This window comes from Echinops telfairi, unplaced genomic scaffold (genome assembly GCF_000313985.2).
Source record: "Echinops telfairi isolate 266 unplaced genomic scaffold, ASM31398v2 ScPeMD7_2010;HRSCAF=2546, whole genome shotgun sequence".
Classification (NCBI taxonomy): domain Eukaryota; kingdom Metazoa; phylum Chordata; class Mammalia; order Afrosoricida; family Tenrecidae; genus Echinops; species Echinops telfairi.
The window spans coordinates 17,623,717-17,635,751 of NW_022105908.1; the positions used below are offsets into that span (position 1 = coordinate 17,623,717).

Consider the following 12,035-nt stretch of genomic DNA (forward strand, 5'->3'; position numbering starts at 1 on the left):
TTCCTCCAAGACTCTGCCTAACCTGGTCAGTCCCTAACCCTCTGACTTGGCTTTCTCCCTACCCCTCACACCCTCGGGTCCAGCCACCTGGTCTGCGGGACAGCCTTGTCGGGGCTTTGCGGTGGCTGTTCCGTCTACCCAGACAGCCTGTGGGTCTGTCTCTCACCTCTCTCAGGTCATTGCTTAAGAGAGGCATCCGTCCACCCTCCGAAATTTTTCCTCACCCCTTGCCCCTCTCCTCTGTGGCAAGGACTCGGCCCTCATCCCCCTTAATACCATCGACCTTGGTCCTTTGTCTCGGTCACTCAAGTGCGGCCTCCACGAGGAAGGACCTGTTGTCACGTTTGTTCACCACTGCACACCTAGCACCTGACATTCGATGAGCTTCTGGTCAGGACAGGTGGGCAGCTCACTTGGTGACCAGGTCAGCCCCAAATAGCCTCCTAGTCTTTGCTTGCCTGCCCTGGATGAGTTGAATGAACCTCGACAGGTGGCAGTAACTGAGAACCAAGAGCCAGTCCCAGACAGTGTGGGGGAGGGATGGGGGGCAGGTGGGTGCGAAGGCAGCAGCTGGTCACACTGGTTCAGGTTATGGGCACAGGCAGGTGGGGCTACAGTTGGTCAAGTGAGGCTCTGGATGGGGGTAGGGGCTACCTTCAGCCCACTCTGGGGCAAGTAGGAATCTTGCCTGGCCCAAAAGGTAGGAGATGGGCATTGGAGGCAGCGGGGATGGCTTGGGCACTTTTGGCCTGGACTTAGGGAGCCAAGTTCACTGCTTGGCTCCGAATCCGGTGCCTAGACTCTCTGTGTGACCCTGGGTGAGCCCGGGTCCCTCTCAGGATCTCAGTTTTCCATCTCAAAAACTCACTGCTACCAGTCGAGTCTGACTCACAGCAGCCCTGTAGGACAGAGCAGAAAGGCCCCTGCGGATTTCCAAGCCACTGTTTCCAGGAGTAGAAAGCCTTTTCCTGTCTAGCGCTGGTGGGTTTGAGCTACAGTTGGCAGCCCAACACCTGTTTATGCAAGCTAGAGGGTAGCCTTGCCCTGCAGCTTTGGGAAGCCACCAGAAATAACCAGTCCTGTAACAGGTTGGACATCCTTCCAATATCCGACTTACTGTAGGACCCTGGGTCACCACTGTCTATCTTAGTCTGTGGTTCTTAGCCCGCTGGGAGCCCAGTCCGCATTGAAGACTGGATTATCTGTGGTGCTTAAACATTAAAATACATAAAAAGCAACTTGCTTTTAAGAATTCACGAGATGTGTGACATTGGCACGACCTTTAGCATCAGTGAATGATGGGCCTTTGTGGCGGCTGTGCCCTCGCCACGTCTTTCCTGTTCCCCTCGGCTGCTTCCCTACCCCTTCCCCAAGCCCGCAGCTCAGTAGCCCAACCCCCTCCCCCTCCAGAACTAGCTAGGCATAGTGTCAGACCTGCTCTTACTTCAGGAGCATGAGCACTGGTATTGGTCCCAAGGTGCAGGCAGGACATACCTCCACTCTGCAGCCTCTCTCAAGACCATGTCTCACACCGGTCTTCCTCCCGCAGCCACGCTCCGCTCCTCTGCTGGGTTTGCTAACGGGTTTCGTGTTCGCACAGAATACACAGATCATTCCATTAGGTCGTTTATTCGGGAAGTACTAAGGGCTCAAGATCAATTGGGAGCAAATGTGGTGAAGAACGTGATGGTGTCTGGCTATTAAAAGACACAGCAGTCTGGGGTCTTAAAGGCTTGACGTTAAACAAGCGGCCATCTAGCTGAGAAGCCGCAAAGCCCACATGGAAGAAGCACACCAGCCTGTGTGATCACAAGGTGTCTACAGGAATAGGTACCGGAAGTCCAAAATGAAGCAGTCAAATTGGCGTGAAGGGGCATAGGCACAGTGGAGACCCAAAGCCCACCCGTGAGACAATTGGACCGTCCCTCACTGAAGGGTCCCTTGGAAGGGACGGTATATCCAGGGTGCAGCAGAGCACTGATGAAACACACAACTATCCTCTAGTTCTTGAATATTTCCTCCTCCCACTATTGTGGCCGGAGCTTTACCTCACTAATCTTGCTAGACCCGCATATGGACATTGGTCCAATTAAGGCCTTTCGATGCACGAAATCCAAGATCGACAAACCCCTCAGAAACAGCAATGATTCCCTGAGGGTACAGGAAGAGGGGGAGAAGGGGAGGTGATAGCAATGATGACTGTCTAACCCCACTTGAGGGGAACGAGCATCAGAATTTTAGATGAATGGATACATTGGCAGATGTAAGTTATGGAAAAAGAAAACCCTATCATAATCAACATAATATATATTAAGGGTTCAGGAGGGTGGGAAGGTATAAAGGGGAGCTGATATCAAGGTGTTTAAGAAGAAAGAATATTGAAAATGTTGATGGCAGCAATTGTACAAGTATGCTTCATCTAATGGACCTATGGATTGTAATTCTATATGTCAGAGCTCCTAAGGTTAAAAAGAAAAGGATGAATTGGGAGCTCCAGGAACAGGATCCATGACAGGAAAGGTCTGTAAGGCTCCCCAAATGAAGAGCACACCATCCCTTCCCTAGTGCAGGCCAGCAGGACAGCCTGCTTGCGCTTGCTCACGCTCTCAGCAGTGCAGGCCCCTGGAGGGCAGGCTCCGGCCCCTGCCCTGCCTGGGCAAGTGTTCCAGTTCTTTCAGTCCCACCACCAAGTATCGGGGGGCAGCCGCTCCCACCCCCAGCCGCAGGCCTCTCCTACGTGGACTGCGATGGGGGCTGCGAAGGCCACTGTAGCCACCTCGTGTGCGCCAGGCAGCCACCACATCTTCGTGCACGGTTCCCTGGTTCTGTGTCCCAGCCCTGTCTCCTGGGTCTAGGATGTGCTCAGGGAAGGGACTCAGAGTCTGAGAGGAGCCTTTCTACCTGACAATAGTGAGACCCCCCTCCACTGTGTGGGATGGGTGCTGATAGAGGCAGACGGCGTGATCCTATCCCGTGAAGATTGACAGCATAGGACCCCAAGAGGACAGTTCTGCCCTAGCCCGTCGAAGTTCTGAGTCAAAATCAAAGTTGTGGGGTTTGTTTGTTTTTATAGGGTGGTATTTTGCATAATAACTGGCCAATCCTCTTTCGACTAAACTGGTCAGTCCCCTCACAAGAGGTGCCATCTGTTGTGCATAAACACCGCCACGCTCTGTTGGCAGGGACGCCTTTACCCTGGGCCACAGTAACAAGCTGCTGGGCGAAGACGAGGGCAACCGTAGCAACTTCTTTGTCCCGGAGCCGAGCCAAGAGGCGGCCCAGAGGAAGGCATTGTGGCTCATCCTCACCTGCTCCACCCTGCCACCAGGGCGGCCAGCCTGTCTCTCACTCCTGCCTGGGGCCTTCGCGCCGGCCAGTCCCTCTGTGGAGAGCACTGTTCCCCGGTTACTTCACCAACTCTCCCTGTCTTCTCGGTCTTCATTCCCAAGTCCCCTTTCTCTTAAGGACTTCCTCTCCCCGCAGAGCGTCCCCACCGCCCTTCCCTGGTTTAGCTTCTGCAGAGCACTCCTCACCCCTTTGCTTTTCTTCTTATCTGTCTTCCCTTCTAGACTAGCAGCTCCGTGAGGACTCGGGCCCTCGCCCACCTGGCTCCCAGCTGTACTCCTAGAACCACACATAGTGCCTGCAGCTCGAGAGACACTTACTTGTTGGTTGAATCACTGGAACAAACCATTGTGGTTGAACAAACCAGTTCCCCGTGATAGGAGGACTTCAGGGCTTGGGGGTCAGGGGGACAGCAAGACCCCCCTCCGCGGGCCTCTGTCCTTGCAAACCTTTGAAGGACGAGCACTGTGTGTGTGTGTGTGTGTGTGTCCATCCACACCCACTGACTATCTCCGCCATGGTGACCGTAGTGCCCATGTCTTTCTAGACCCTGTTTTTCTTGTCCCAGCATGGGACCCTGGCACTTTCTAGTGTGTGTGTGTGTGTGTGTGTGTGTGTCCGTGTCCATCCACACCCACTGACTGTCTCTGCCAGGGTGACCGTAGTGCCCATGTCTTTCTAGACCCTGTTTCTCTTGTCCCAGCATGGGACCCTGGCACTTTCTAGTGTGTGTGTGTGTGTGTGTGTGTCCGTGTCCATCCACACCCACTGACTGTCTCTGCCAGGGTGACCGTAGTGCCATGTCTTTCTAGACCCTGTTTCTCTTGTCCCAGCATGGGACCCTGGCACTTTCTAGTGTGTGTGTGTGTGTGTCCCCCCGTGTCCGTGTCCATCCACACCCACTGACTGTCTCTGCCAGGGTGACCGTAGTGCCCATGTCTTTCTAGACCCTGTTCCTCTTGTCCCGCCATGGGACCCTGGCACTTTCTAGAGGGAGCTAGCTGAGATAGAGATTCCGGGAGCTGGGCCACAGAGGGGGTGAAGGACCCTGAGATGCTAGCACAGTTGTTAGCAAACACTGCCAAGATGCTTCCTGTGATCTTAGAGCAGCCTGGTGCTGGAGGACAGCTGCCCTGCGGGGTCGTCTGGGGTGTACCTGTTAGGGGTCTCTGCTCCCTTGGAGTTGCAGGGTGGTCACCACTGCCTTTCACATAGCAGCGGGGGGCACTTCCCCTCCCCTCCCCATCAAGGCCCAGATATGCCTTCCAGAAAACCGAGCTCACCGATGCCAGCGCATGCCCTATAGGACAGGGCAGAACTGCCCCTGTGAGTTCTGAGACTGTGACTCTGTACCGGAGTAGAAAGCCTCATTTTTCTCCTGAGAGGGTGGTGGTGGCTGGTGGTTTTGAACTGCTGACCTTGAGATTAACAGCCCAACTCAGAACCACTGCACCACTAAGGAGGGCTCCTTTGGTACGTCCTAGGAACCACTAAATTTTGCGTGGGAAACCTGGCCAGTACACCCCATCTCCACGTGGAGGCCTGTGTGTCCCTGTGGTGCCGGACAGGCATCCGTGGTGCCGCCACGTTAGGCTGGACTCGAGAGAAAGGCCTGGCAATCTATTTCTGAATACCGGCCCATGAGAAACCCTCTGGTTTCACAGCCATGGGGCAGGACGGGCAGTGTTTTGTTAGGTGGTGGGTGGGGTTGCCCGGAGGGTCTGCATGCTTGGGGCGGGGTGGGGGTGGGGTGTGTACAAGTCCATGGCAGCTAACAACACTGCTCAAAGAGGGTTCTCAACATGTCAGCGGTGACCTCATTTGATCCTCAAAACGGCCCTTCCAAAGAACATTAGAAATAATACCCTTACGTTACATAACAAGCTGTATCACTCCTGAGGCTCAGGGAGATTGCAGGAACATCCCAAGGTTTTAGAGGCCTTACCTCCAACAGCCTGGCTCCAAATCCCAGACCCTCCACCCACCCTCACCGTCCAGTCTGCAGAGGCCGGGAGTGGGGCTAGCTGGGCCCTTGCAGGGTCTCTGGTCTCACACTGTATCCCCCGTCTCTCTGGACCCAGGCTGTCATGACAGGGCCGTCCTGCTCTATGAATATGTTGGAAAGCGGACCGTGGACCTGCAGCACACGGAGGTCCCCGACGCCTACCGGGGGCGAGGTATCGCCAAACACCTTGCCAAGGTAGGGCAGCCAGGGGCGGGGCTGTGCAGGGGGCGGGGCATTGAAGGGTGGCATCTCCGGCATCCAGCCTGGTTCTTAGCATCGCCCACGGTCAGGTGTCCATTCTGAGCTGAAGACAGGCGTTTGGCCGTGTCACCCTCCCACCGCTGGGGCTGGGCCAGCTGCTTGGCCGGCTGAGATGGGCTGCGCCCACCCCCACCCAACTACGGAAGGAAGCCAGTGCCCTTTGTGTCTGGGCCTCAGCCCACTGCTCTGCCCTGTCCTGGCTCCTACGGTGCTGGAGGCATATCTAGGGCATGGCAGATAGGGGATGTGCCCCAGAAGCCACTGGAACTGAGCTGTGCTATCCTCCGCGTTTCTGTCGCCAGCTGTGAGAGGTCGGTCAGCAAATTGAGACGAAGATTTCTGAGTGGGGAACCTCCTGGGGTGACGGCAGATGGCGTGATCCTGCTCTTCGAAGTATAGAAAAATAAAAAAACCAGGGCAGGAAAAACAATATGAGCGAACACATTTTCATCTAGCACCGTCCTGTGCTCAGGAAAAGGCTCCGGGGCCCGACTTGCATGTTTGAGCTGAGGCTGGGGAAAGGGCCTCAACGATGGGGGTCTGATGTTGGGTGGGGGGGTGGGGGAGCATAGTCCCGTGTGTGCCACGGATGCTGTTCCCCAAGATGTGCCTGCCTACGAGGGTCGCTGCACTGCACAAATACCCAGTAGCCAATCTCCACCCCTGAGCCTGGCCCACAGTAGGTGCTCCGTTAATTCCCCCAGTGACTGGGTGAACGAATGCATTTAAGTGGTCCCCCTTGTGCCTCTCCCAGCCCCTCAGGGCAGCACATCCCCCAGAGCATCTCCCCTTGGACTTCGGGGGAGCAGGTTTGGGGCTGTTCAGGAGCGAAGAGTGACTTGCACTTCCCCGGGGGCTGCTCCAGTGGGCTCTGCAGGCGTGACGGGCCCAGTGCTGCCGCTGTGGGTGCTTTCCCTCCCACCCTCCTTCCAGAGGACTGTGAAGCTTCCTTCCCCGTCCATGTTTATTTGGCTGGGCTGCTAGGGTCGTAGTTATCAAGGGTAGAAGTGGCCGCCGTCCTCTCACCCTTGCTACCTGACCATCCTGTGAGCCCTGTCTGGGGATGACTCCAGGTCATCCCATATTTGGAAGCTGGGGCTCACAGAGGACTCATGCCCTGGGCAATGTGGAGAGATAACAGGAGCCCGAGTGGGAAGTGCCCCCCTCACCCTGAGCAGACCCTCAGCCCCCTCCCGGCATCTCCCAGTGGGTGAAGGCATTCCCCCTTCCTCCAGTCCTGGTCCTGTGGCCTCCCGTGGTGCTTTCAGGGCGTTGGTGTCTGAAGCTACAAAAAACGGGAGAAAGGGGTGTATGAGCCCTGTGGCCAGGGTGCTAGCGCCTGTGACCTGGAGATGGAGACAGGCCAGCCTTCAAGGCTGCAGGACTGCAGAGACCAGGCAGAGGATGAGAGGGGCAGTGGGGCCTCCACTAGCGCCTGGTAGGTGTTCAGTGATGGACACCTGCTGGCCCTCACCCCACCCCCATGTGGCCTCCCCTGTGTCCCAGCAGACGTGAGACACCCACTGTGTGCAAGGCAAGGTCAGTGAAGAGACTGACTTCTCCCTCGCTGTCAGGGCTCATGAACTAGCTAGAGAGACGTGGACCAAGGCTACCCACGGCCCTCCAAGTGAACCTGGGCTCTGGGAACCTTTCACCATGTGTGACCTGCACTGGGGTGCAGGGCAGCCCTAGAAGACTGAAGCAACCTTGAGTACCCTGCCCCAGCCTTGGGGCAGGCTCTGGAGGCTTCCAGGTAGCAGCATCAAAGGAGCAGGGATTGGCAGAGGGGCAAAGGCCCTGAGACTGGGAGAGGGTGGGGTGTTGGCGCAGACTAGGCACCAAAACGGGGGTGGGTGGGAGTGTGTGCTCTGGTTCTGGCTCCTTACGTAGCTTCCATGAGCTGTGTGCTGCCTTTGCAAAGACACGCGTTTTACCCACACGCATCTCCAAGACCTCTCGGTGAGCAAGGCGCCCGTGCAAACTCCGAGTCCAGGCCTGGCTCACTGCTCTGGCTGGGTGGCCTTGAGCAACTGATCAAACCACCCTGTGCTTCGGTTTTCTTAGTGGAACTGCAGCTGGGGTGAGAGCTCTGCCCTGCCCCTGTTAGAGCTCTGCCCTGCCCCTGGTAGAGCTCTGCCCTGCCCCTGGTTCTCGGGGCCAGTCTCCTGCCTGCTGGCCAGCATCCTTTTCATGACCTCTGGTGTTTGCCCCCCACCCCCTTCAGGTCTCCCCTAGCACTCTCATTTGGGCCGGAAACTCTGGCCTCTCCGTTCCTTCTTCCCCCAAATTCTCATATCCAGAATATTTCTAATTAATCTTCTAATTTGGGACATTTCATATATATGAAATCATACCTTCTCTGCCCCTTTGTAACAGGCTCCCTAGTTAAACTCGGCATAATGTTTCCAAGGTTCACGTATGCTGGGGCACATGCCAGGACTTCATCTGTTTTTATGTCCAAATACTATTCCATCGTGGAGCTCTGCCCGTCCGTCTACCCATCCACCTCCCGATGGACACGTGGGTGGTTTCAGCCTGGGGACAGCCGAGGAAAGCTGCAGGGAATATGGGCACTCACACGTCTCAGTCCTTGCTAAGCCCAATTGTTTAAGTTTTATTAGCCCTTCATCGACACGTTATGCAATTCAATGATTCTATCCTGTCAAGAAGAGTTGTACAACTGTCACCACGTTCAATTCTAGACCATTTGCTTCTTCCTTGTGCACATAGTTATTCACGTGACTATTATTTTCTAACTGTGGCAAAAAGATACACACACAAAAAGAACATTCTCCGATTCAGCGACTTCTACATGTATAACTCAGCGCCGTTGATTATACTCTCGTGTTGTACAACCATTATTGACACCCCTTTTCAAATTATCCCACCACCATGGACAAGAACTCACTGCCCCTAAGCAACAACTCTTTCCCCAGGGTAACCATTGGTCAAGTTTGGCTTCCTTTTTAGTAGCAGTTTCTCGATAGTATTCACATATCCTGCACGTCCATGGTTAAGTCACTTTCAAAATGAGTTGTTTATACAGCATCACCATCAGTTCTAGTGCTCCCTCCCCCTCCCGTTCTCAGTGCTTGTTCCCCAAGCCTCCTTTCCCTTCCCACCTCCCACCCTCCCTGCACTTCCCCGATAAACCATTGCATCAGTTATTGACTGTGCCTCCACTCCTCCTGGGCTTCACAAACTGGGAAACCCAACGGAAGCGATAAAAACAAAGCTATCACCTGCAGCGCCTTTACATCTTCAGTGATCACTTCATGAAGGCGGGTACCCAGCCGGCCATGCTAGAGAAACTTTCCCTGGATTGGGACTAGACTTAAGTGGGAGCCCAGAATCTATCTGATAAGCCCAATTCAAAAAAAATTTATTAGAATTCATGGTCAGAAAAATGTTCTATCACACATACAAACACACCCTTTTCCTCTCTGAAGGCAATTTGTGCAAACACCATCCCCTGTGCCTGCTGACCCAGCCGCCTGCTGGCCGTGCTTCACTCGGGGACCCCATTAAAATGTAACTATGGAGGGAGCTGGGATCCCCTCCCCAAGCCCACGGTCCCTGTGGGGCAGCCCTGGGCACCTGTGTCTCCTCCATCCTTGGTAGCCTTCTGAGTCAGGGAGGCCCTGTCTCCCACCTCTCTCTGCGTGGGCCTCAACGTGACGTAGCCAGGTTAGAGTGACCCCCACAGAGACCCTGAAAGGACAGCTGTCCCTAGATACAGAGCCCTGGCTTCCCTCGGACATTCTAGTGTTTTGTTTCCCACCTGCCCCCGATGCCCAAATACTTCCTCTTTGGTTCGGGCGCCCTTCCTTTCCCCTGTCTACGGAGACCAGAGGCTGTTCGTTGGGTTTGAGTGGATGCCGAGTGTGCCCCAGACCCTCTTAGATGCTGGAGAAGCAGGAGGGGGTCCTGCAGGAAGGGGTCCTGCAGGAAGGGAGGGTGGTGGAAGGGGCTGGTGTGATGCCTACCAGACCTCATAACCTCTCTCTGCTGCTGATGTTGCCCATCAAGGTGACAGTGCTACCCACGGCTCCGTGGGCTGCTGGCATCGGATCTTGCCACAGGGGCCTGCCTTCCAGGGACTGTGCCAGACAGAACGGGACAGTGGGGCAACCCTGACCGTGACCCTCAACCCTGAGGTTCCCCTGCCCTATAGCCACAGCCACAAGCTTACCTCTGGGACCCGGTTGGGGCAGAATCACTTCAATGCTGAAGCCCTCCTGGGTCCCCAGACTCCTGTCATGCTCTCCTCTTCCACTTGTCTCTCATCTTTGCTGTTGGTTAGACATGTCTGTCCTCTTGCATTAAAACGTGAAATGACAGCCTAAGAACTATAAGAGCTCCCTGGCAGGCCTTTAGGGAGGGCACCGGAGCTGGGCGTCTTGTGGAAGCCAATGCCCCGGGATCGGTGTCGAAGTTGCTTCAGCAGATGCTCAGGAAAGCCGTCACAGCTGTGTCGCAGCATAAGAGCTCCTTAGGTGGCACCCGTCCACTTGGTACCAGGAGCTGCACCAAACGCTGCGGGCATTGATTCCTGGAGCTCTCAGGGCTCCTTTGGTGGCACCTGTCCACTTGGTACCAGGAGCTGCACCAAACGCTGCGGGCATTGATTCCTGGAGCTCTCTGGGCAGGCTTGTGTCCTGGGACCTAGTCCTCTTCCCATTCTGCTGATGGGGGAGGGGCGGGAGGGGGGGGCCGGTATCACAGAATAAGACAGTTGCCCACATCTCACAGCCAAAGCTGAATTCTGGACCATGCGATGCTGTGACTGGGCTCCTGCCACCCGCCCGCCCACCGCAGCCCAGCCTGCACGGAATGGGATGGGGGATACCATGTGTGGTTCGTGTTTCTTCAGACAGACGCTTTCCGTTGATGCTCTTTGGAGAGTAGTGGGCTGGGACTGGTTCTTGTCAGACACATGGGGGAGGGCGGTGTTGATACATCCAGCCTCCCCAGGGGTGTGGCCAGAATCCTGTGGGCAGTCCCAAGGGCTGGGGCAGGCCGAGCAGGGAGGAGGCAGAGCGGCCACCCCTCTTCAGTGAGTGGCTGCTGGGGCAGCATAGCCGTGGGAGGCACTCAGGGCCTGAGCTGCGTGGCGTTGACGCTCTCCTCTCTCCGCCGGCTCCCAGGCTGCGCTGGACTTCGTGGTGGAGGAGGACCTGAAGGCCCACCTCACGTGCTGGTACATCCAGAAGTACGTCAAGGAGAACCCCCTGCCGCAGTACCTGGAGCGCGTGCAGCCGTAACCTCCGCCTCCAGGCGGAAGCACTCTGCCTCGGACCTTTCATCCGGCCTTCGCTGACCACCGTGCCCTCTCAGGGAACCTCGGCCCTGCCAGGACCAGACTCATTCTTCTGTATAAGGGTGCCTCTCCGGCCCGATCGCCAGACCACCGGGGTGCCCATTTGTTTTCACAGGAGGCCCAGGACACTCTCCCTACCACTGTCCTCCCCACCTCCTGGCCTTGTCCTCCCCACCACACAGGCTCCCTCCACAAGCCAGGCCGGCCCCTGGCTCCCCGTTGCCTGCAGAGGGGCAGGGGGTAGGGATGGCAGGCTGAGAACAGCTGTGCCAAGAGAGCGGGGCTGGCGCAGGCTGCGATGGATGGGAGCCGGCTGACGTAGTGAAGAGGGGGACCGGGCAGCAGGGGTCGTAACGTGCTCACTGTAGAGGCTGCTCCAGCCTGCTCTCGCCTGTGATGGGTGTGCCGGTGAGGGCCAGGACACAGCGTGGACAGAGATGTGTCTGCGGCCAGCCTGGGGAACTCCCCTGCTGGTCTTGGCTCTGGGCTTCCTGGGGGGGCGAGGGGTGAACCATGTACCAGCAGGATGGTTGAGCCGCTTCCATGCTCGGTGTCCTTTCTGCAGCTGGGGTGGGGCTGGGGGCGGGGGGTGAGGCCAGAGGAGCAATAGAAACCTTGTGTGCCAAATGTCGGGGGGGTGGGGGTGGGGTGGTTGTGCCAGATGTTGGCCCCCACCAGGGCCACCCCTCTTTCTCCTACTTCTGCGCCCTGGGGTGAGGGGCGGGTGTAGCCAGGGGCAAGAAACAGTCTGCCTGAGAAAGAGAAGGGCTGGCTGAGCACTGGCCCAGGCCAGCTGTGCACACTCAGTGCACGCGCACCGCGCACACAGGCACAGGTACACAGGACTGGGGCAGGTGTGGGGAGCAGATGGTGCTGTCCTCTCTTCTGTCCCCCTTCCTCTTCCCTTTTTGCCTGCAGGAAGCAACAGCCTCTGATCCCTACTCCCCACAGCCCCTCGCTTGTCCTAGGTCCGCCATCTGGGTGTAGGTCGCATGACCCCAGGCTACTTGGCGGGGATCCCTACTCACTTGCCACTGACCTTTGCTGCCACCTTTGCTCCCTCTGGGAGGGGTAGAGGAAAGCCATTTTAAAGTGCCCATCCTG

At 56.7% G+C, this 12,035-nt stretch overlaps 1 protein-coding gene across 1 annotated transcript; it reads left to right on the forward strand.

The window, feature by feature from the left end:
* The first annotated feature begins 2,747 nt into the window (after positions 1-2,747).
* On the forward strand, positions 2,748-11,475 carry NATD1 (N-acetyltransferase domain containing 1). The gene is made up of 4 exons (XM_045293308.1): positions 2,748-2,827; positions 3,183-3,372; positions 5,300-5,545; positions 10,759-11,475. The coding sequence occupies exons 1-4, from the start codon at positions 2,748-2,750 to the stop codon at positions 10,873-10,875; spliced, it is 633 nt and encodes a 210-aa protein (XP_045149243.1). The 3' UTR covers positions 10,876-11,475.
* Positions 11,476-12,035: the final 560 nt, after the last annotated feature.